Source organism: Papaver somniferum, chromosome 9, assembly GCF_003573695.1.
Source record: "Papaver somniferum cultivar HN1 chromosome 9, ASM357369v1, whole genome shotgun sequence".
Classification (NCBI taxonomy): domain Eukaryota; kingdom Viridiplantae; phylum Streptophyta; class Magnoliopsida; order Ranunculales; family Papaveraceae; genus Papaver; species Papaver somniferum.
The window spans coordinates 146,041,159-146,064,285 of record NC_039366.1 but is presented as its reverse complement, the minus strand read 5'-3'; the positions used below and the strand labels follow the sequence as shown (position 1 = coordinate 146,064,285).

Here is a 23,127-nt window from a genome sequence, read left to right as displayed (position 1 = left end):
GCAAGTTCAACTTTCCACCTTTAGCTTCAAGTCAATCCTGCACAACAAAAACAAAAATACCAAAGACGTCAAATAGAAAGAAAAAAATAATAATAATAATAAATAAAAATATATACAAAACCTAAAAAAAAATGCAAAACCTAAAACCTAAACCTAAATACAAGTTCGCGTCGGCGGCGCCAAAAATTGATGTGTTGTAGAAGTGGTAAATAAGATGTTCGTTTCTCAGACTTGTAGAGATTTGATTTCAGACTCAAATTAAACTAGAAACTAGAATACTCAAATTGAAGTTGTTATCAATATTATATAGAAAACTGAGACAAAGGATTCCACCATCAACCAATTATCAGTGACTAAATCTAATTAATTTTTATGCAATTCTTTTTCGTTTAAAGTGATTCTAATATGTTGCAAAAATAGATTTTCAAAGCAACAATTGTAAATCCGAAGCATAGAACATCAAAAACTCTAGGCTAAGCATGCTCTATCAAAAGAAATCACAACTGCTCAATTATTAATCCTTAACACAATTTTAACTCAAGGCAAATAATCATAAAAGAGTTGCAAAAATCATTAAAAATAGAAATTACCACATAATAATTGGAAAAATGGCTTCCTCTGTCGCCTCAGCAATGGGGTTTAGCTCCTCATATTAATCACTTGCTCAAAATATTGGTTCACGGCTCAAAAGATGATTAAAAGGGTGAAAAGGTATAAAGTTGTGAGTTTGTAACAGATATAATTGTTACAAGACTCGCTGTTACAGAGAAGCCTTAACAAAACTGTTGCGAATTCAAAATAATAGTTACAAAAATTGTGACAAAGATATTGAATTTGAATGAAAAGGTCAAGGAATCTGCGACTGTTTTTCTCTGCTGTTCAGTGTTCTTCTTCTTCCTCTCGCCTGTGTCTTCTCTGCAGCTTTTCTTTATGCTCTGTTATGCTTCTAAACTTCCCCAAAGTGTTCGATAGTAACCCCCAAGGTCTCGATACGCCTTTTGTGACCTCCCAACAAGCGTTTTATACACAACAGGCCAACAAATCCCCAGAATCTTTGCCCTTTTTTTTCTCGGGTGTGATTTCTTTCCTTTTCTTTCTCTTACACGTCTTCTATCAATCCGAACCCTCCAAACCTTCTCTTTGATGGAATGAAATCTTGCACAGGATATTGATCTCCTTATTTACTCGAGTAACTTCCAAAAATACACACCATTAAAACCCGAGAATAACTTATCTCTGTTTTGTCGAGAAATATTAAAAATCTTCGTTATTTTCTTCTCACGCAATATCTGGGTTATCCAATCTTTCCAAAGATGCAATCCAATCCAACAGACGAGGTTATATCCCCTTTCTGCACGTAACATCCAAACAACACCCGAATATATATCTTTTTCTCTGTTTTTGCAAAACTCATTATCCGGCCCAATTCGATCGGTTCAAACACTCATACGGACCCTGTCTGGCCATAACAAGTCCAGCCCATAAGAAATCTGCAATTGAATCTCTTTAAAACTCTTCAAACATTCGATCCATAATCTGCAAGTGAACCTGCACGTTTTCCCGCCAAATTTAATATTCAGAATGGGAAGAAGATGGCGCCCTTATCCAATAGTCGGGTGCCTTTAATATCTAGGGTGTAAATAGCAAGTAGGCGTCCCTTATCAATTTGGTTACCCCTTATCCAAATGAGGGGTGTCGTTAGTAATTTTCTCCCACGAGCGCAAAAACCACTTTTCGAGCCAGTTTTCCAGCAAAAGCTTATTTCTCCAAAAACACCTACAAAAACACAAAATAATTAAATAAGTATAAATCGAGCACTTAAGAATACACATAATTGAGATCAAAATAGACATAAATGCGTCTATCAGCCGAGATTATATCTCGTGAGGAAGTGTAGCCATCGATTATGGCCACACCATGTTGATGCCGACAATGGCATAATGGCGTTTTAGCGTATGCTAGTGGCACTGCGGCATGGATGACATAGTTCGTGCATGCCAGTGGCACAGAGGTGCAAGTGGCGCCTGGCGTATCCATGGCCACTAGATTTAGGCTCATCTCGGCTGGTCGCCTTAAACTTGATACAAGTCTGTCAGTTTGGTGGCGAACTTGGATGGTCGAGATTGCATCTCATGAGGAAGGGTAGCCATTGATTATGGCCACATCTTGTTGGCGCCTGATAATGGTACAGTGGCGCATTTAGCGCATGCCAGTGGCACTGCAACATGGGTGGAATAGTTCGTGCATGCCAATGGCACGGTGGAATGGATGGCATAGCCCGTGCATGTCAGCGGCGCGATGTTGCAAGTTGCGCCTGGCGTAGCCATGGTCACTAGATTTTGGCACATTGGTGTTAGACTCCAATGTGGTGTGGAAACATCATTTTCAGTGGCCACATCAATCCCAATACTCTGTGGAACATTATCTGGATTGTTGGCGTAGCAACTTTGCCTAAATTAGGGTTTGGCATGCCGAAACCCTAATTAGCGCATATGGCATGCGGCATGCGGTAGGTGTCCGTGGCATGGAATTTTATACAAATGGTGCTAGAGGAGCCATAGGCAGGCCACCATGTAGAAACGGTCACGGGAGCAAATATTTCCACGAGTGGCTGTAGTGTGGCGCCTTTTTTTTGGTTTCCTAAGTCCGCACGGCTTGTGGCATGTTGTGGGCCCGAGGCGGCATAGTTTTGTGCCTCGATTAAAAGTTAGGGTTCCATCCACCGCCACTAGAGCATGGCCGTGCTTACGGTTAGGCTAGCCAAAATTGAAGTCTGTTGTGATGCTGGTCACGAACAGAGAGTGGGTTGGTACGTTTTGGCATGCTGCCGCGGTAAGTGGCACGTTTGGCATGTGTACTTGGCATGCCCGTTGGCATGTGTGCCTGGCATGCTCGTTTTGGCATGTTTAGCATGTCGTTAGTATGTTGGCGCGGTTTTGGGAAGCCAACTTAGTATGGCGACTTCTTGACATAATTTCCACCTCTTTTAAAACTGTGACAGGTTTGGAGCAACCTGATTGGTCGATAAAAGTAGGGGGCCGGCCAAGCACGGGCGTGGCCACCCTTTTGGTGCGCGTGGCAGGTTTAATGCGAGCGTATTGGTCGATGGGGAATGGGGCCGGCAAGTATGGGCCCAACCGCAACTCATGGAATTGTGGCAGGCTTAAAGCGATCTGATTGGTCGACAAAGGAATTAGGGCCGGTTGGGTAGCATAGGGTGTGGCCAAGTGGCACCGGTTAGCCTATGGCATGGCCACGCTCCCTCTCATTGCTGCTCCTACTTCGCGGCTCCGTTATTTTCTGTTTTCTGATTTTTGGTAGGAGTTTGCACCTAATAATCCACGGCGGATCAATTACTTAGTTGTTTAAGCATAATCTCGACCAACGGGGCCTAATATACTGCGCATGGCGCAAAAACCCTAATTTTTGCAAATTAGTTAGATTCATGAATTTTGTGATTATCACAAAATTGATTGAATTATATGTGTTGACACATAATTCTTTATTTACAGAGAGCAGTATGCTTTCTGACTGAGTATTTCGTGCAAGGATCTTAACCTTTGATACTTGGAAATTTGTGCTACTCTGCTGCGAGTGAACACAAATCCGTCATGCCATACCAATATTAAGGGTTCTGTCGGGGAACATAACACAGGAAAAATACTCAGAGAGTCTTATATTAGGGAATAACATAAGCAAGGTGTTGAAATTTACAGAGTATCTGGGATTGTTTCTACATGCGCCAGTCTGGATAAATTTCATGTAAATATATTGAACGGCTCAATAAATGTGCCAGTGGAGAGGTTGACACTCATCACTTTTACATGGATCCGTTTCTTTGCAGAGTGACGGTACATTAAATGCAAGGTTTTACAAATTTAACCCTGAACTAAAAACCGCCATCAATAATGGCTAAAACCGTAAACTCCATATTCATGTCCTTCATTCCGCAAGAAAGTAGATCCATTAAAAATATAATGAGTGTGTATGACTCTCCGCTTACATATGTGCAACTATATTTATGAATTTTGCTCGTCCGAATTCAGAAAATATATGTATACCTACACAATTTGTATTTACTATGTAATTCAGTATCTACATGTACGAAATTTATTGGAATAATATTGGTGCATGTTGCAACAATCCCATGTATTCTATAAATTTTGTTATATTAAAATTGAGCTCCTAGTTGCACTATTCACTAACGCAGAGCCTGTTGAGTATCTTTTTTATGCTGTGTCCCCAGCTGAACTCTTAGTGATGGGCATGACATGACGATTAATGATTCACTCTTAGCTGAGTAGCATGAATCTCCCGAAGTGTCTGAATTAAGATATGCATGAAGATACCTGATCAGAAGCGCGCAGGTTGTACCAATAAAACTAGAGTTGCGCTACTTGCAAGAGTAAAAAATTAGTAATTTTGTATTAACGTACAAAATTCACCTAAATTGATTAATTTTGTGTCAATTCGCAAAATTCAATCTTTTAACCTGATTTTGTGTCAACTCACAAAAATTAGATTTTTGCCCCAAAATGGAGCGAGCACGATATCTCGATCCCTATTGGTCGAGACTAAACCTAGCCAAGCTAGGAAATTGGATCATCATAAAGCTAGTAGGATGATGTAGTTTTTAAGTGGTAGTAAAGTTCGTTCAACTCGGATTGTGTGGACTCGATTTTAGACTCAAATTAAAATAGAAAACTTAAAGAGAAATTGTTATCAAGATTATAAAAAGCACTGAGACTCAGGATTCCACCAATCTCCAATTTTTATGTGATTTAATCTAGTCAATATTTATGCAACTCTTTACGTTTAAAGTGATTCTAATATTTTTGCCTAGACAAGTAGATTCTCAAAACAATATTTGTAAATCGAAATCATGGACCATCAAAATACTTAACCTAAGCATGACCCATCAATTGAGAACACAACCACTTAATCAGAACCATATATTCAATTTCAGTTCAGTGCAAATAATCATAAAAGAATTACAAAAATTAAATTAAATAGAATCTACCACATAATAATTGGAAAAATGGCTTCCTCCGTCGCCTCAGCAATGGGGTTTAGCTCCTCATATTATTCACGTGCTCGAAATAGGTGTTCATAGCTCAAAAGTGTGAAAAATAAGAGAAAACTAATAAAGCAGCGTGTTTGTAACAGTTGTAATTGTTACAAAACGCACTGTCACAGAGAAATACTAACATTAATAATTGTTGCAGACTGTTACAGGAACGATAGAAAATATATGTTGTTGAATAAAAGACTGCTCTGAAGGGTCTAATGTTCTTTGTGTTCTTCAGCAGCAGCAGCAGAACTCGACTTCCTGCAACTTCGATTTCTCGACTCTGTGGTGTTCTAAATTTTCCCCAAACTGTCCCAATGACTTCATCCCCTTCCCTGGGACTCGAACACACCTTTTATACTCCTCAGAAATCTAAAAATAGCGATTAAATTCCTCTTTTTCTTTTCGTGCAAGCCACGACAATAATCTTCTCTGCCGACTTCCTTACGCGTTTCTAAGACTTCCAAATCATCTGAAACTCTTCCTTAGATAGAATATCATCTTAGGAAACAATATCACGCCTTTAGTCTCCCTGAAATTCCTAAAATAATTCCACACAGTTTCCGTTTACAAGTCGACCTCTTTTTTCTTCTTCCGGATTATCCAGCCCAATTTGATCGATTAAATCACCCATACCAGGCCTGTTTAGTTGAATCACGTCCAGCCCAGCAAAAATCAGCGATTGAATCTCCCTAAAACACCCTAGAAATCCAACCCTAACTCTGGTTCCTACGCTGGAATTTTTTCCCGCCAATTTTTTTGAATTTTTGAGAAGAAAGTGGTCTCCCCCTATCCATTTCGGGGGTGCGAATAGTAGATGCCTTGCATGGATGTCCCTTAGTAATTAGGTTACCCCTTATCCAAATTGAGAGTCTGAATAGCAAATGTCCTCCAGGGGTGCCCCGCGCAACTTTTCGAGCCGATTTTTCCAAAAATGTTTATTGGCCAAAAATACCTACACACACATAAAACACCATAATAAGTACAAAAATGAGCACTATCAATATATAGAATAGAGACAAATTAGACACAAAAATGTGTCTATCATAGGAATAAAACCTAAAAAGAGTTGGAGAAATAAATAAAAGGGGAACCGTGACTGACTTGTCACGGATGGAGCGCAACCGTGCTACTTGGCCAGCCGGTTTTCCCTATCTCACGCCCTCCATGGCCGACCGGCCTTGCTCCATATTGACCTCCAAGCGCCCCTCTTTCCTATCGGCAAATCACATCACTTCTATGATACAAGCTTCGCTTTATATTTTTAATGGAAGTGGGCTGGTCAACGCATTCAATTTCTTAAGAAAATAGATCAAGTTTGTTGCAAATTGATCACGACCACATGGCTTGTCCGGCTCCATTAACTAACCTAAACTCATTCAATCTCGGCAATATGGTGTTGTTGTGATGATCGACCACCGATCTATTGCCTCAACCAGTCACATCGCTTCTATCTTACCTGCTCCGCTCCAAATCGTTGTCCAAAATAGGCTAGTCGAGCTTCTTCTTTATATATAAGAATTAAATCATAGGCCGTCCAAATCAGTCGCAGAATGATCACGACCACACGACTTGGATGATCCATTTAACAAGCTTGGCTCTCTCCTAACATGACCGATCAAGCTCCACGATAGCTATCTGCGGCCCCTCTATTATTTCCACCAATCAGGACGCTCATAGCCTACAAGCTCAGCTCTAAATCGTCGACCAAAGTAGGCTAGTCGAGCTACTTACAAGGGTCTTAATTAGGTCAACCGCGACTAGAAACTTCCGCAAATCATCTCAGCCGTCCAACTTGTCCGGCTGGTTTGGACGGCCTAAATCCAACTTCAGGTGACCAATGAGGCACCGTGATGACCACCTCCCATCCCTCTTCTTAACAGACCAATCATGTCGTCCACGACCTTCGTGTGTAATTACCAATGGCCGGCCAAAGAAGGGTGGTCGCACCACTTTTTAAACCATAAAATCCGCGACTAATTTAGGCAGGCTCCATACAACGATGTTTTTCATGCATCAAAAATTTTGAGCTTTAGGGTATCGACCTTATATATAATTTAATTATTTAATTATTTATTTAACCTAAAAACACCATATGCTATTTTCGAGTACTACTCACGGCAAGTCCCATTATCACGACTTGACTTGTCACTTATGATCACCTGCTACCTAGCTTGCGCGTAATTGGTCGAAATATTTCTCTACTTGTAGATTTTACATACAAGACTCACGGCATATGTTGCTGAATGATCGCTGTCGTATGCGTCAAAAATAAATTACTTTCTCACTACTCAAAATATAAAATATAGCAAGGGTAAGAAAGGATCGTTCTCACAGAGAGGATCTAGGTTGTCAAGTTGTTTCGGTTTCCTATATAAACAAGTGGGGATTTCTGATTTTTAAGTAAAGGAAAATAAAGTAAAAACAAATAATGAAATAAACAAGCAAATAAATAAGATGAAGATATTGGTCAAGGATTAGTTTTCATTCACAAACATGAATTTGTAACAATAACTAGAATTGATATTTAATCTCAACTTTTATCAAAGGCCCTGGGATACCTTGATCGCAAGAATATCCCGCTAATTTCCTCTTATCATCAACAAACAAATTAAAAGATGCGAATATGAATTCTATCTAGGAGAACAACCTAACGTGTAAAAGCACTAATCAAGTTTAATTCCCTAGATGCATTAAGTTTTATGAAATCAGGCCAATCAAAGCAATCGAACGTGTAAAAGCACTAATCCGATTTAACAAAGGTTATGACTCACATGTGACTACTAGGATGTATCACTACAAGCAATAATCACAATTATGCTACTTGTATTCAAGGTCTATCACGTTTACGTATAATAAACCCTAAACTAGCAATATATATGATTACGAGTTCTACCAATTTGCAACTTGACGAAACTAACAATCAATCATACATGCGATATTTCTAGCGAATCATAATCGATAATTGTGAGACAAAACTAATTTATTGAATGAAAACCCATATTTGGAAATCAACTTATTCCTTAACCAATAATAAAATCTAGGTACTCATGGCATAGCAAAAATAAAAATAGAACGTGATATAGTGACGACTCCGAGATATGGTGACAACTAACATGTTATTTTATATTTTGTTCGTTTTCATATGAATATACTCTACTAATGGGTTCCTCAACTCCTACAACCATGATGTTTCTATTAGTGTAAGGCACAAGTTGTTATACTTTCTCTTCTTCGTTTTTTTTTAGTTTTTTTAGTTTTTTCTTAGCAAGGCTAAAAACTCTATATGCAAAAGACTCCCCCACACTTAAACTTCACATTGTCCTCAATGTGAAAAACCGAAAATTCTGAATTCTGACGTACCAGAAGATAAAACACAAAAACTGTACAAATTGGTAAGGAATTTGGCAAAACACTATCTCACGAAAGTTGTTCGTCATCATTTTCTTCTGAAATAGATTATCGACTCAAGGAAGTTAAACATGGGGATGCAAATATGATATGAAAAACGAAAGATAGAAATACAAAATCAGTGGGTTGCCTCCCATTTAGCGCTTAGTTTAACGTTTTTAGCCCGACTTGCACGACGAATTCCCCATACACCAATAATCGGAAAAGTTGGGGATCCACCCATAGCACATGTTTTACAAACACTAGCTTCACACACATATTAGCACAATAAAATAGAAACGAAGCTATTAACCGATAAAAGTTTCCCCCACACTTATTCTTGTCCACACTTGGAAGTGTATAAAGAATGTAGAAGTCGGGTACTTCCACGGTTTCTTGTTCCAAGACCTGCATACTTTGAGAATCAAGTATCTTTAATGGCGGAAATCGAGAAACAAAGTCATTCAACAATATTCTCGAAGCACATACATTCAAACCAATAAGAGGTAAAGAAGAAGAAACAATATGCAAAGGGTTAGACAAACCTTGCACAATCTCTTGTATCACATAATCCTCGTCATCCTTGAAAAATTCAAGTGAATTACTCACCTCTTTTATATCATGGTCCTCTATCAAACCTTGCAACCGTTTTTCATCTGTTTCTACCTTAACTAAAGTCTCGGCATTAACATCATCATTATAATCCTTTGCAAGATCAATTGGGTCTTCCACAATATTGGTCATAACGGTCACATTCTCAACATACTCGTCATCATTAGGCTCAAACTCTTTTGCGGCTGCAAATTTCGCTATAAGGAACTTTTTTAGAAGACTCAAAAATGCATCATCCTCAAGCTCCACCCTTTGAATAGGCTCTTGATCATTATTAAGATCAATGCTTGAGTAATCTACACAAGTGTGAACATATTCCTCTTCGTCTTCATTTTGATCCCAAAAAGATTCGGTTGTATACCTTTGGGAAATGTCACCATGGGTTGGTTCAAGCGACGTATCTTCATAATCATCATCACTTTCATAGTTAACATAAGATTGGTTGTCGCTGAATTTAGTGTTGCTAACCTCAAACTCATCCTTTTGAATAGGCGAATGATCATTATTAAGATCAAGATTTGAGTTAGCTACACAATTATCAACGAAAGTCCCCAAAGATTGGCCCTTTTCAACATTAGCATCAATCAAATATTCATCACACACCACAGGCACATTAGAGTAATTATTGCTTTGAAAACAAAATTCTTCTTCATACCTTTCTTCCTTGTATTCATCAATGCTTCTTCGTAAGATAGCCATACCTTCACGAAGTTCTTGGAGTTGCTCGTTTGTAGCCTCTTTATCTTTTTGAAACTCTTGTCGTACAAAGTTGGAAAAGTTGTCTAACAAGTTAGAGACTTGTTGTTCACGAGCATAAGAATCCTCCAATCCTTGTGGTTGTTCACACACATACCCGCCATAAGGTTGTTGATATGTAAAAGGACTACAATATTCCGTAGGATATTGATCATAACCAATGAATTGGTGTTGACTATAACCCTGGGATGGTTGGTAGTTTCCATATTGTTTAGGTTGTTGAAAACCGTATCCGTTGTTCCAATATGCTCCGTCCATTGAAATTGGTACCTGAAACACGATTCTCAAAACAAGGTTAACAACCAGAAGATAAAAACAAAAACAAAAACAAAACAAAAAACAAAACCAAAAATAAGAAACCAAAAACAAGTGACAACCGCTGCCTCCCCGGCAACGGCGCTAAAATTTGATTGCTGTCGTATGCGTCAAAAATAAATTACTTTCTCACTACTCAAAATATAAAATATAGCAAGGGTAAGAAAGGATCGTTCCCACAGAGAGGATCTAGGTTGTCAAGTTGTTTCGGTTTCCTATATAAACAAGGGGGATTTCTGATTTTTAAGTAAAGGAAAATAAACTAAAAACAAATAATGAAATAAACAAGCAAATAAATAAGATGAAGATATTGGTCAAGGATTAGTTTTCATTCACAAACATGAATTTGTAACAACAACAAGAATTGATATTTAATCTCAACTTTTATCAAAGGCCCTAGGATACCTTGATCGCAAGAATATCCCGCTGATTTCCTCTTATCATCAACAAACACATTAAAAGAAGCTAATATGAATTCTACCTAGGAGAACAACCTAACGTGTAAAAGCACTAATCAAGTTTAATTCCCTAGATGCATTAAGTTTTATGAAATCAGGCCAATCAAAGCAATCGAACGTGTAAAAGCACTAATCCGATTTAACAAAGGTTATGACTCACATGTGACTATTAGGATGTATCACTACAAGCAATAATCACAATTATGCTACTTGTATTCAAGGTGTATCACGTTTACGTATAATAAACCCTAAACTAGCAATAGATATGATTACAAATTCTACCAATTTGCAACTTGACGAAACTAACAATCAATCATACATGCGATATTTCTAGCGAATCATAATCGATAATTGTGAGACAAAACTAATTTATTGAATGAAAACCCATATTTGGAAATCCAACTTATTCCTTAACCAATAATAAAATCTAGGTACTCATGGCATAGGAGTTCATCACAAGAAGAAAAGTAATAGTTTCCATCTTTCTAAACCCTAGGCTAAAAGTAGAGAGAAGATCACCTTTTTGTTTCTAGGCCTCTCTATATATAGAGATTTGTAACCTCTTCTTGAAGAAAAGTAGGAAACCTAGTTGTGTACCGTGCATCACACCCCGTGCAAAGTGGCTTGCCAAACTCTGGCCAAAAACACACGGCCAAGGCTGTTCGTGTAAAGAAGTAGCTGAAAACAGCTAATGGGCCCACGCTGTGGACACGTCCATCCCAAATACCTTATCTCAATTTGTCAGTCTTGCAAGACTGACAGTGTACCCTCTCTTTTCACGGCATTTCCTTCTTTTCTCCATCCATCTGTCAGTAACAGCGACCACTTCTCGCTGCTTTCTCCATCTTCTCGTCTCATGAGAATCACCAGCACCATTAACCACCGATCCATCCACCGGCAGCAGCAAGTTCCACCGTCGAATATGATCATCAGCATTAACCTCCATCTCCATTAACAGCAACTGCTATGCATCACTGCCTGCACCTCTTGCTTTTGCCAAGTTCAACATCCAACTATCTCGTGCTCAACTGCTGACTCCATCACCAGCGTCATGACCAGTCCAAACACCCATGAATCGGCAGTCTCCAACAAAACCATCAGTCTTCATCGTCCGTCTTGAAACAACCACAGACCATCATCATACTCCTTACCATCACCAGCCTTCCATCTGTTCTTCAGCTCGCTGTATCGCCGCTAGTGGCAGCAACTCCATGCTCTTACCAAGTTCGACCTTCCATCGTGCCTTCCATTAGTCACTGCTCTGTCTTCGTCTCCAGCTCGTCATCATTACTGCCATGCATCATCTCCGTTCATTGGCAGCAACTACATTTCTTTTTCGATCACCACTTAACAACACAAGCTGGACCATCTCCATCACCGAGAATCATGGCATCAGTTTATCTTCACCGGCAAGACTCCATCACTTTCATACCACCATCGCTGCCTTAACTTCCAGCATTCCTTCCATTCTACCATGGCAAAACCTTCATGAACCGAGCATCTCTGCCATCACCGTCGCCACAGATTTCTTCCATAAAACCAACATCGTCCAACAACCACAGAATTCATTGATACAGCATCACTGATTCATCATCTCTCGCCATTACTGCCAACCAATGATCACAGCCAACCTCCTTCAACAACCAACAGACTTGCATTCGTTAATGGTGACAACAACTTCTCGAGTTCCTCACAGCTAACCTATCTCGAGCCATCGCTACCATCATATTCTTCACCGATGCATCCACAGATTCATTATCAATCACCAATCGAACTCCATTCCCTGCCATTAATGGATTTCTCCCTCTTCATCACGACTCATCTTCTACTGCCGATAATGGCAGCAGCCTTCGATATTGACAACAACTCCCAGCCATCTTCTTTTGTCTCTGCCAATGGTAGAAGCAACTTCCATTTGAGCTCTCTTCTCGTCCCTGTGTTTGTACAACTCTGCTCCATGTCCATTATCTCGTATCCCATGTTCTGCGAAACTCTCCTTCCATCTGCCAATGATGAACATCATAAACCCATCTTCTCTTGGTCCGTATTCTTCGATCACCATATCACTGCCATGATCGTTCACATCACCGACGACCATCTCCTTCATCGTCGAGAATCAACAGCAGCAGCAGCAGCAGCTGAACTCTTTCTCCCGTGTCATTGATTTCCGGTGCTGGCAGCAAGCCAAAACCTAACTCAGTTCTCAGCTCGTCTCGTGTCATTAATATTTCATGGCTGCCCTGAGTAGAAACTCGGGTGCCTATAACAGTTCTGTAGGTTCTCCAGTTTTCGACAACTTCGGCTTGCTTCAAACGCCTCCAAATTCTTCATACGACGTCGGATTGACTCCATTCTTTCGCCATTGGCTTCGTCTTTTCGTTGTCTTCAAGATGATGGAAAGAAATCATGGATTTGAGCTAGTTCCACTTCTTTTTGCTCTAATGACTCCAAAGTACCTAATAAACTCAAAACCAAACATAAGATACATAATTTACAAGAACACTTAGCAAAGAAAGCATAAACAATACATAAATATCAAGATGTTTTAGACACCTATCACTGAATAACCACGTACTCATTCTTCCACTGTGCATGACCACTTCTCACATGTCATGGCGGTGGGCCCACTCAGCAACTAGCACGCCTCCCATTATTAGTCGTAACGCGACTTGCTCCATATCATGTGGAATTTTCCATACAAACAGGCACGCCTTAGTCATGAAAATCACGACTAAGAGCCACTCTCTACCAAAATACTCAAGACATCAAACATGTCACAAACTGGGGGATGTTCATCAAGGTATTGGTCTGGCGGTTTACAACATGCGGTGTGCAATATACCCATTATGAGAAAGTGTCAGAAAGAATAGTCATTTAACGAGTAAAGGAGAAGTGGGTACACAACCGTCCAGTCCTACCTTCATAGTAGGGGCACGATTTTACCATCTTCACACGATCTCCACTACTTCACTACTCCACAACTCCCACTTCCTATGAGATAAGGGTGTTCGACTATGACTTGATATAAATAGATTTTCAATCTATTCAATCAGAGAACTAACACAAATTTCCAGAGAACACAGAGAGCTTACAACTTCCATTTTTTACAAGCAAGTTCCATTTTTTGAGAGACTGGCTCCGTAAAGTGTGATTGTTTATGACTTATCTCTCGAATCTAAAGTACTCATGCGCAGTATATTTGTTTAGGGTCTAGACTCGTTTCTCAACAACCTACCCACTTTTACTCTTTTCTCCAGAATCAGTTTTTACCTACTAAAACTGCAAATAAGGTTTCCATCTTTGTTGACCATGAAAAACTTGAGCTTTCAACTAAGTAACGCAGTTACCTCATTTTGAGGTCCGGATTCTTTATTCGACTCTTGAGATAAGAAACGTAAAATATTTACCCTCCGGAAAATAATTCATCTTGGGATCTTGGTTTGTATTAAAGTAAAATAAATCTTGCACTTGGTCGATTTCACTCTCATTCATCTCCTTGAACTGAATAGGGTAGTCGAACAATTTGAGTGAAAATCATTGCTTTTCCTCTTCCCAAACAATTGCAGTTTGAGATAGAAGTCTAGATAGAATAGGCATAAGCCTAGGGTAATATCGTGTGACTCATGGTAATTTAAAAAAAAAAATAACCCGAACATGTGTATTAATAGAAAGGTTAAAATAAGAAATAGAGAATATATGTATAAGGCCTATTCCTACGCATATGGTATATCAAGTAGTTTGTCATTTTTGCACCCACTATGGGTATGGAAAAGTAGCAAACATAAGTGGCTAAGTGGCAAATATACCACTTAGGCGTACGCGATTGAGTCTCTAGCGAGCGGTAGAGACTCCGATACTCGATTGTCTTAACAACGCTCGCTGGTCAGTATAGCGCCAGTGCTAGTCTTTCCCTCGCTCGCTGCTATGAACATCGCTCAGTTGTTTTTCATCGAACGGTGAGGAATTCCCACCCCCTATGAATACTCAACTTCAAATTAATTTCATTTCACACCAGAATATCTAAATCTCTTTACAATTTCTCAATCTCACACATCTTCACTACTTTTCATCACTCTTTCAATTTTTCAAAGAGCATGACTGAAAATATGAACATGACTAAGTTCATCGAAAACCAACATGCTGCCGAAAATCAAAGAGTTGTTAACCAATCCAATGTGCAAAGTCGAATGAGAAGGCGAAGTCCAAAATTTACTACTGCATAAGATGAATGTATTTGCAGGAATTATGTTTTTTTTTTACTGAGACTCTCTTAATTGCATATGCATTCCAATTCCAAATATTTTGGCAAATATCAAGAAGAAACAATGAACCTCAACAATCGTGATGCACATCGGTTGTATCATCGCTTCAGTGTAATCCATAAGGATATTATTAAGTATGTTGCTTTAGTAATGGAAGTGGGTCGAAACATGAGGGATGGTGAAACCATTACGGACATTGAACAAAGGTGTGTCGGGTGGAGTGGCGCCGCATCAACGGAAAAGATTTCCAATTTGGAAATTATTTCAAGAATAGAATATCAAATTCATTAAACTTCGAAATAATCATTAATAGTCATTTTACAAGACATAAAACTAGAAAATAAGAATTTAAAATATAGACTATAAATAAAAATTTCACACAATGTTCTTCATCTTGTTTATCTTCTTCATTTCACATAATTTCCAATCAATGCGCTCACGAACAAAGTTTCCTTTGTTTATCTTCTTCTTTGGCTTTAAATTGACTTTGTCTTGATTTTCCTTGCCTTGAACTTTTCCTTGCCTTTTCTTAGCTGCAGGTTTGAGTTGGTTAATATCCAAAACTTGAAGACTTCTTTGCTTTTTACCTATTTCTTTGTAACTATCACATATCTTCTTAACAGCACCTTAAAGCACTATTCCAGAAAAATCAAGTTGGGCTTGAAATTCTGCCAGTCGAGAAATTTTGAAAAAAAATAGATTGAAAGAGAGAGAAAATTTCCGTATAAAAATTTTGGTGTAAATTTTTAATTTGAAAATTACCTATTTATTGGCGACAAAGAAGTAATTGTTGGCGCTAAATTTTTCATTGAACGATATTCTCAGAATCGCCAGAGATAAAAACTCTACCATTATCGATATTATTAGTATCGTTCACTAGAATAATTTCCGCTTAACGGTTTTTTCACAGTAGCACAACTGCTTTGCCATACCAGACCTAAGAACATATTCAAAGATTAGAAATGACATACCTATTTTGTGCCTAGTATCTGAGCTCAAACCAAGACACTTGCAGTGCAAACCACTCGTCTTATTTTGTTGATAACAAGAGCTCTCCACACATAACAGGTATAATATTTTACCTACCCATAACACAGCCTTATCTTTTACCATTTCCGTTAACAACTCCTGTGTTTGTTTTTCACTTTCTTTGATCATGGTATCTCTCTTATCGACATCCTTATATGCTTCAAAAGAAAAAGAAAAAAAAAATCCTTATATTCCGAATATTTTATAATATTGGACAGAGGTGGTCGGTCAATTGAAAGATGTCACACACCTAGATTCTGATGATTTATCTTTTTCGCAAGAAAACCAAAAGAGAAATTATTTTAACATACAGCACTTTTTTTGAAAAACCAAAACAAAGTTCCCCAAACCATTTTCTCTCCTCTAGTTCTCTTTTTTTCACTTTTTTTATTCGTAAACCTACCTCGTCCTCATCCCGATTCCCTAGCCCACTTGAGCTAGTCCTCGGGATAAAATAACCGGTCAATGGCCATGAATACTGTAATTCTTTTTGAGAAATACTTAGCAATGTAGGACCAGAGAACCCATCAACACTACTCCAAGGCGCGCATATCCATTCCCATATGCCATAACTTCAGAAACATTCGCCTCTCGCACTTTGCTAACCCGTTAATAGTTAATTCAGCTGGTTATGGCAGCTGTTGAAGCACACTCGCTGATACAAACAGACACGAAACACCAATTTCAATTTATTTACTTTGACACCATTACCTTTCTCCACCTCCCAACATATTCTACTTTTGTCAGTTTACAGAGACAAAAGAAACCTATAAATTAAAGATTAGAAATGACAATAAACTATCCATCATTTTCAAATTCCAAACCCACAATTTTGTTCATCATTTAATTAATTGAAAACGCTCGGATACGTTTCATCTTACATTTCAACACATCATTAAAACGACAAACAGAAAAACTACATTACAGTACTAAAAACTGAACAGTCCAAAGAGCAAACAGATTCACGGAACTGATCAGAGACCCTACGCATAAGAAAACAAATAAAGCTTACTAGTGATGATAATGATGAAGGTGATCAATGACAGAAAATGACTTTAAGTTCACGAGGAGCAGAACAGTCATGGCTAAGAGAAGGACTATCATGTGCATAAGTGAAAGTGGCAGGACAAGCATGCTTGAAAAACAAGCTGAACTCAGTCTCCTTGCAAGTCTGTGGGCTGTTGTAATGATTCCTACAACACATCTGATCTGAACCAACAGCTTCACACCCACTCATACATCCAACAACAGGTCCATGACCAGCTGGACATCTCATCTTCAGCTTCTCAGGACACGTGGACAGTAGATCAGCCTTACATCCAACAACTGGACAAGTACCTCTGCCTTCATGTGGTGTTAGAGTCATTGGCAAGTTGAATCCATCAACAAGACTAACCGAGTATGAAGATAGATCGCTGTGACCATGATGTAATGTGAACTGAGCTAGGGTTGCTGGTGCAGCACCACCTAAACCATCACATTCAAGTTTACCCCCACAACCACCGGTGGCACACGAGAACTGACCAGTATGGGTGTAAGTACAACCTGTTCTAGCCCAAATACGACCAGACCAGTGTTGTGCTGGAGCTGCGAACGATTTGTGAGATAAGGTATGAAGGGCGAATCCACCTTTTTCAAGAACTGGATGACCAGAGTTGGGTTGAATGGCTGGCCAAATTGTGAAGGGACAATTGTTTACTACTGTTAAGATCATGTCACTTGCTTGGGTTTGGGTGGTGATTAGGTTAAGAGAAAGGAAGAAGGTGATGGATAAGATTAAGAGTGACAAAGTGGAGGCGGAAGAGGAAGCCATGGTTGTGTTTTGTGGGGTTTCAGGTGTGAGTGAGACAACCAAAGGTTTAGAGTTGGTATTTATAGGCAGAGTGCAAGCATGTAATGCTTTTTGATACCGTAGCATCTGCTGCAGTATAATACGACTGTTTCTCTTCTGATGTTTTCTTAACCCGTTAGATTATTGACTGATCGTATTTCGGGTTAAAGTAACTGCTACCTCTGATGAGTATGAATATGATCGACCTAAATATGTCAAAGTTGGGCCCACTAATTTAATTATCGCCTTGTGTTTGGAACTGAGGAACAGAGTCTGTAGATAGAGGACGAAAGTTCTAGCCAAGTGTGTGGATATGCTTTGTAGATGCGAGGGAAATTACAATGCTGCTTTGCTTTTACGTTGTGATCTGATATTACTTTATAGAAAGCCATGAAAGAAAAGAAACGTACCCGTAACTTTTTTCTTTTTCTTAGCTCTTGTACTTCGTTTTTAATGAAATATATGATTTCAATTTTTATTTTATTTTTTACGAGCAGAATGGCTTGCGTTAGTCGATCGGATATTTCAAGTCAAGGGCATTAAATCAGAGATCTCTTAAGGCAGGCTTTTGACATCTGAAGATGCACAAGCTGCAAAAATGTAGTTAGTAAAATACTGTATACTGGATCAGTTAGCTCCGTGTGAAACACCTCATCGTTCATGCGCGCCAGTAAGGTGGAGCACACTGCAGTCTGCAGTCCGCACATGGACATGACATCAGGACTTCTATTTTCGTCGTATGGTTTAGCTTAGTCTTTTCCACTTTTCCTTTACTTGTTTTTCTAGCAGGGTTTCAGTTTTTTTTTCTTCTCTTGCTTGGGGTTTTACTTGATGGATATCATGGTTCAACCATTATGCATCTTCCGGGTAAATACATTGCAGTAGCTATTGATAACTTTAGTGGTAAACATAAAGAGAAAAAAGAATAAAAAGGGGTAGCTTTTTCTTTTTTTCTTTTGTTCTTCAACAAAGGAAAATAGAGTACCTAATTTTTAAGTTTCGTATTTGATATTTTGAATCAAGAAAAGGAGAGATGAGTTTGTGCTTTAGAGAGAGAGCCAAAAGACACAAGAGTCACACAAACACGAGAGCCATAACGGCAGCCGAGGATGGCAATGGATGGACAAGGGAAAGAGAGAAGAATCGTAAAGGCCAAGGTGTCAGTTGGATTCAGTAGCACGTGCTGTCTCTCTACTGTTGTTTTCTCCTATCTCTGTCCTTTTTTTTTATTACAGTATTTTTACTTTTCACATATATAAACTATTCCGTTCCTTGTTCTGTAATTTCGATTGCAAACTCAGCGAAGTGACCCAATCACGTGCTTTGCCATGGTGCAACAGAAATGGTAAAACCAATTAAGAATTGCTATCTCCTTGATCTGATGAACAAACTGTTGACATATAACTTTAGTTGGATTAACCATTTTGTAAAACCAATTAAGGCAGTGTGTTCATTCCGTAAAACAACCCTTTAATTAATGATGGGGATCGAGGGATAAGCTTGAGATGATATGATTCAACAAGCATAAACATGTTGGATTAATTGGTAAATACGTGGATAAGCAGATAAAGATGAAATCAAACCTTTAAAATCATAAGTCATATGAACCTCGTATTTTGCGGTGAGCGTGATATCCCAAGATGTATAATACCTCCTCTAGTTTTGTTCCAAATCATTTTTTTCTCGAACAAAAAAAACCGTTTTTTTTCTCAAACTTTTACCGTAAGAAAGAATAGAAAAAAAGATCACGGAAAACAACCTAATCTAACCTGCCGTAAAAAAAAATTCTTTCATTTCTCTTTGATCTCGTTCTCTATCTCTCTTTTATACGCGGCCTTCTTCGCTCTTTATGTTATGCTTTTCTCTATTTAACTCATGATCGTTTTTTGTTTTTTTTAAATCATTTATTAATGGTTTCTTTTATAGGTTTTGGTATGGCTGAGGTATGATGATTTTGAAAACTGAAAAAAAACCATTCAAACAGTAATTATGTAAATCATAATTTTTGTTTTACTTTCACAATTCTTTTGCATTTTTTAGGCTAATATACCTTTTTGTATTTTCGGTGAAGTTTTTGTTTCAGGATTTTAGGGAGAAAAACAAGATCCGAAAGGTAATTTCTCTCTGATTCTATTTTTTGTACGATTTTTTTTCATTTTTTAAATGGATTCTGATGATGTGTTTTTTATTCAAATTGATTTTGCAAATTATCGAGTGCCACTTCCTAAGTTACTTTCTTTGATTTTGCCTCTATTTACATATTCAAAGGGGATTAGGTCTACACATGATGGTACACATGGTGTGGTTTATATCCTCACATCCATTGAATTCATTTCTTTTTTGTTTGGTTATTTCTTCAATTATGCAAGGTTTTAGATGCTCATGAATAAGCCCTCCAGATTGTACCCTCTGTGGAAGAACTACTTTAATCAGTATTTTTTGTATGTTGTTGTGTTTGTAGCAGTTTCGTGATAGTAAGCTCAAAAATCCTAAACTATAATCTCAGCATACGAAGTCCATTTAATTGGCATTCAATTGTTGTTGAATACCATGGAGACAGTTAGTAAATTAACATCACGAAGAAAAAAAACAACAAGCATACCTTATTGGTGCCACTTCGTCAAGCCTTGGTGCAAAACTCAATTCAATGAGTTGTTGGAATCTTGCAACAATTAATAGCACATTCGATGTATCAGAATAATATGTAAAGAACTGAATCAAAACAACTCTACCGGAACAACTTGATGAGGGAAGAATCAGTGATTCAACAAGTTGTCGTTAACAAATAGTTCGCGGGTATACTCGAGATGAGTAATGCTAAACCCCTCACAGCGAAGATCTGTCCAGGATAAGACTGCCCGATATAACTTGAATTAGCATAATGCAAGTTAAAAAAGAAGAAGATAATGCTAAACCCCTCTACTAACTCATGAACTTAGCAACAAGGATTGGAAGTGAACACGCCGCGGGAAAAAAAAGCAAGAAGAAGATTAAAAAAGACTAAAAAGTAGTCACTTCTTGTGTATATAGAAAACAGATTCGAGTGGTATTTATAGGAGAAGATACTTGCAAATCAAGTTAGGTTCAAGTTTTCTTCAAAAACAAGTATTGTTTCTTGTGAAACAATTAAAACACGTAAAAAGAATTCTCCTATAAATAAAACTCTTAAGAAAATATTTTTGGAATTAATTTCCTAAAGAAAAACTTGCAAAAATGTATTCTATTAGAACGGGACTTGGTGCATGGTATACGTGCATATGCATGGGTTGAAACATGTATATTTTGCCCCACCCCTTCCACTCTCGTTTGTTAATATATCCATAAGCAAATGGTTATATAGTGGAGCTCCTCTTTAATTTTCCACAATGTGGGACTAAGGGAACATTTCATGCACTCATAAAATGAGTAAGTATCCTTGGACCCTTAGGTCACTAGATCAAATCACACCAAGACTAAAACTTCTTTTATTAAAAACTCATTTTTCTCGAACAATCCCCACATGAATGAAATCTCGGTAAAAGACGAAAAATCAGAATACGGAAAATACCATTTAGGCAAAGGTGTCCATGAGGTCTTGAACCCTTGCTTAGTGAGAAGTTACCGGAACTACTTGTTAGACAGTGAACGTGGTGTCTTGAACTATTAGAGTTGGGTGCAATCCGCGACAACGACCACACATGATATCCTCCCGGCGTTGCTAAGTTCGTGTTGTTTTGTCCAATTTGGCCTGGACATATCTTGTTTCTCAGAATGCTCTAGAGAATCGGCTCAATTCTCATAGGAAGCGACCCCACTTTCTCATTCAGATAGGTGAGTTCCATCAAGAGTGTTTACTGCCACACCCCAGTTCAATCTTAAATTGGAACTATATAACTCATTAAGACTTAAAAGTCATCCTCCACATGCAGTGACACTATCACATCTACACCATATGGAAGGGACAGAGAATAGAATTCTCTGATAGTATACATCTTTACACACCACAAATTAGTTGTCTCATTCAAAACCTTGATCTTGGGATCTCCAGTCAGCAAGGTTGAGTATCCTTCATGGAAAGTTTTAATTATTGAGCCTAATCCCCATCCCCCTCGATGCTCTACTAACTATCTCCTTGGACAAAATTTTCATCCTAGGGTCCGCGATATTCTCCGTCCAATCTATGAAAATAACGCCTGTTGAGATTAACTTTTTCAAGGAATTGTGTTTTCTATTTTTTTCTTCTAAATCATGTATATATTTACTAAAGATATAACTCAAAGTCAAAAACAATATAGTCTTGACAGGCCAAGACTAGCTTAATGAAAGCAAAAGAAAACAAAGGAAATTACAGTGAACATCACTACATAATTATTTCTTTTCAAGTGAACCTGAAGTAATGTGAATCTTCCTGCTCCATTATTACCAAAAAAATTAGGCCTGCCCTCATATAAAAGTACTTCTCCTCTTCCGAGATTTGTCCCCTTTTTTTTCTAAATCATGTAACTATATTAACTAAAGGAATCAAAATTACAACTTACAAAGTAAAGCCAAGAAAAAATATCAAGGCCCAGAGTGAACTAAAAACAGACCAAAACAATTAGGCCCAATAAAGCTGTAACATACAACAAGGCTAAACACAAAACAGAGCAGTACAGAGTTCTTGTATGATTAAGAACTGAATCTGAAGTATATGACATCCTCCTATTCTAGCTGATTCAAGAAGCTTGGTTTGTCTTCATAGTATATGATTGTTCCTCTTGCAAGAAGCACTCCCTTGTTGGCCATTGTATCAGCAGAAAAATTTATTTCTCTATAAGAGTGAATGAAAGATATCTCTGAAAGATGTTTTCTAATGTTCTTCTATCTATTTTCAATAATCCATGGTATTTTATCATTACTGAAAGCTAGTAAGACTGCTTTTGAATCAAGCCTGAAGCATACCTTTTAATATTTTTTCTGCACGGCCCATTCACCAGCAACTATCAATGCCATAACTTCTGCCAGATAATTTCTTGCTATCCCCAAACCCCCAGAGGCTGCTCCTAAGAATTTACCATGTTCATTCCTTGCCACAAAACCTAGACCTGCAATTCCAGGGTTACCTTTTGAAGCACCATCACAGCATATCATAACTTGCCCTCTTCCAGGTAATTTGAAGAAGCATTGTTTAACCACTGTCATTTTTGTAACAATACCTGTGATTTTAAAATGAAGTAAGACTTGTAGATCATAAGTATTACCCCATTTTGGCCCTTTCATTCTTAATCCACAATCTTTTGTGTAAGATAAAATGCTCTGTTTGAATCTTTCAAAGTTAGGCTCTTCATTCTCATAGATCTTCCTGTTTCTAGAATGCCAAAGATCCACCATCACCTTGAAGGCACAGTTGTACCAAACCTCTTGAATTTCCTTACTTTTCTTTTTAGC

The 23,127-nt window shown here is 38.2% G+C and overlaps 1 protein-coding gene across 1 annotated transcript; it reads right to left on the bottom strand.

Annotated features, from left to right (window-relative positions):
• Window positions 1-16,694: 16,694 nt before the first annotated feature.
• Window positions 16,695-17,750, bottom strand: LOC113308382 (osmotin-like protein). The gene has a single exon (XM_026556847.1). The coding sequence runs from the start codon at window positions 17,701-17,703 to the stop codon at window positions 16,927-16,929; it is 777 nt and encodes a 258-aa protein (XP_026412632.1). The 5' UTR covers window positions 17,704-17,750; the 3' UTR covers window positions 16,695-16,926.
• Between the last annotated feature and the right edge of the window lie 5,377 nt (window positions 17,751-23,127).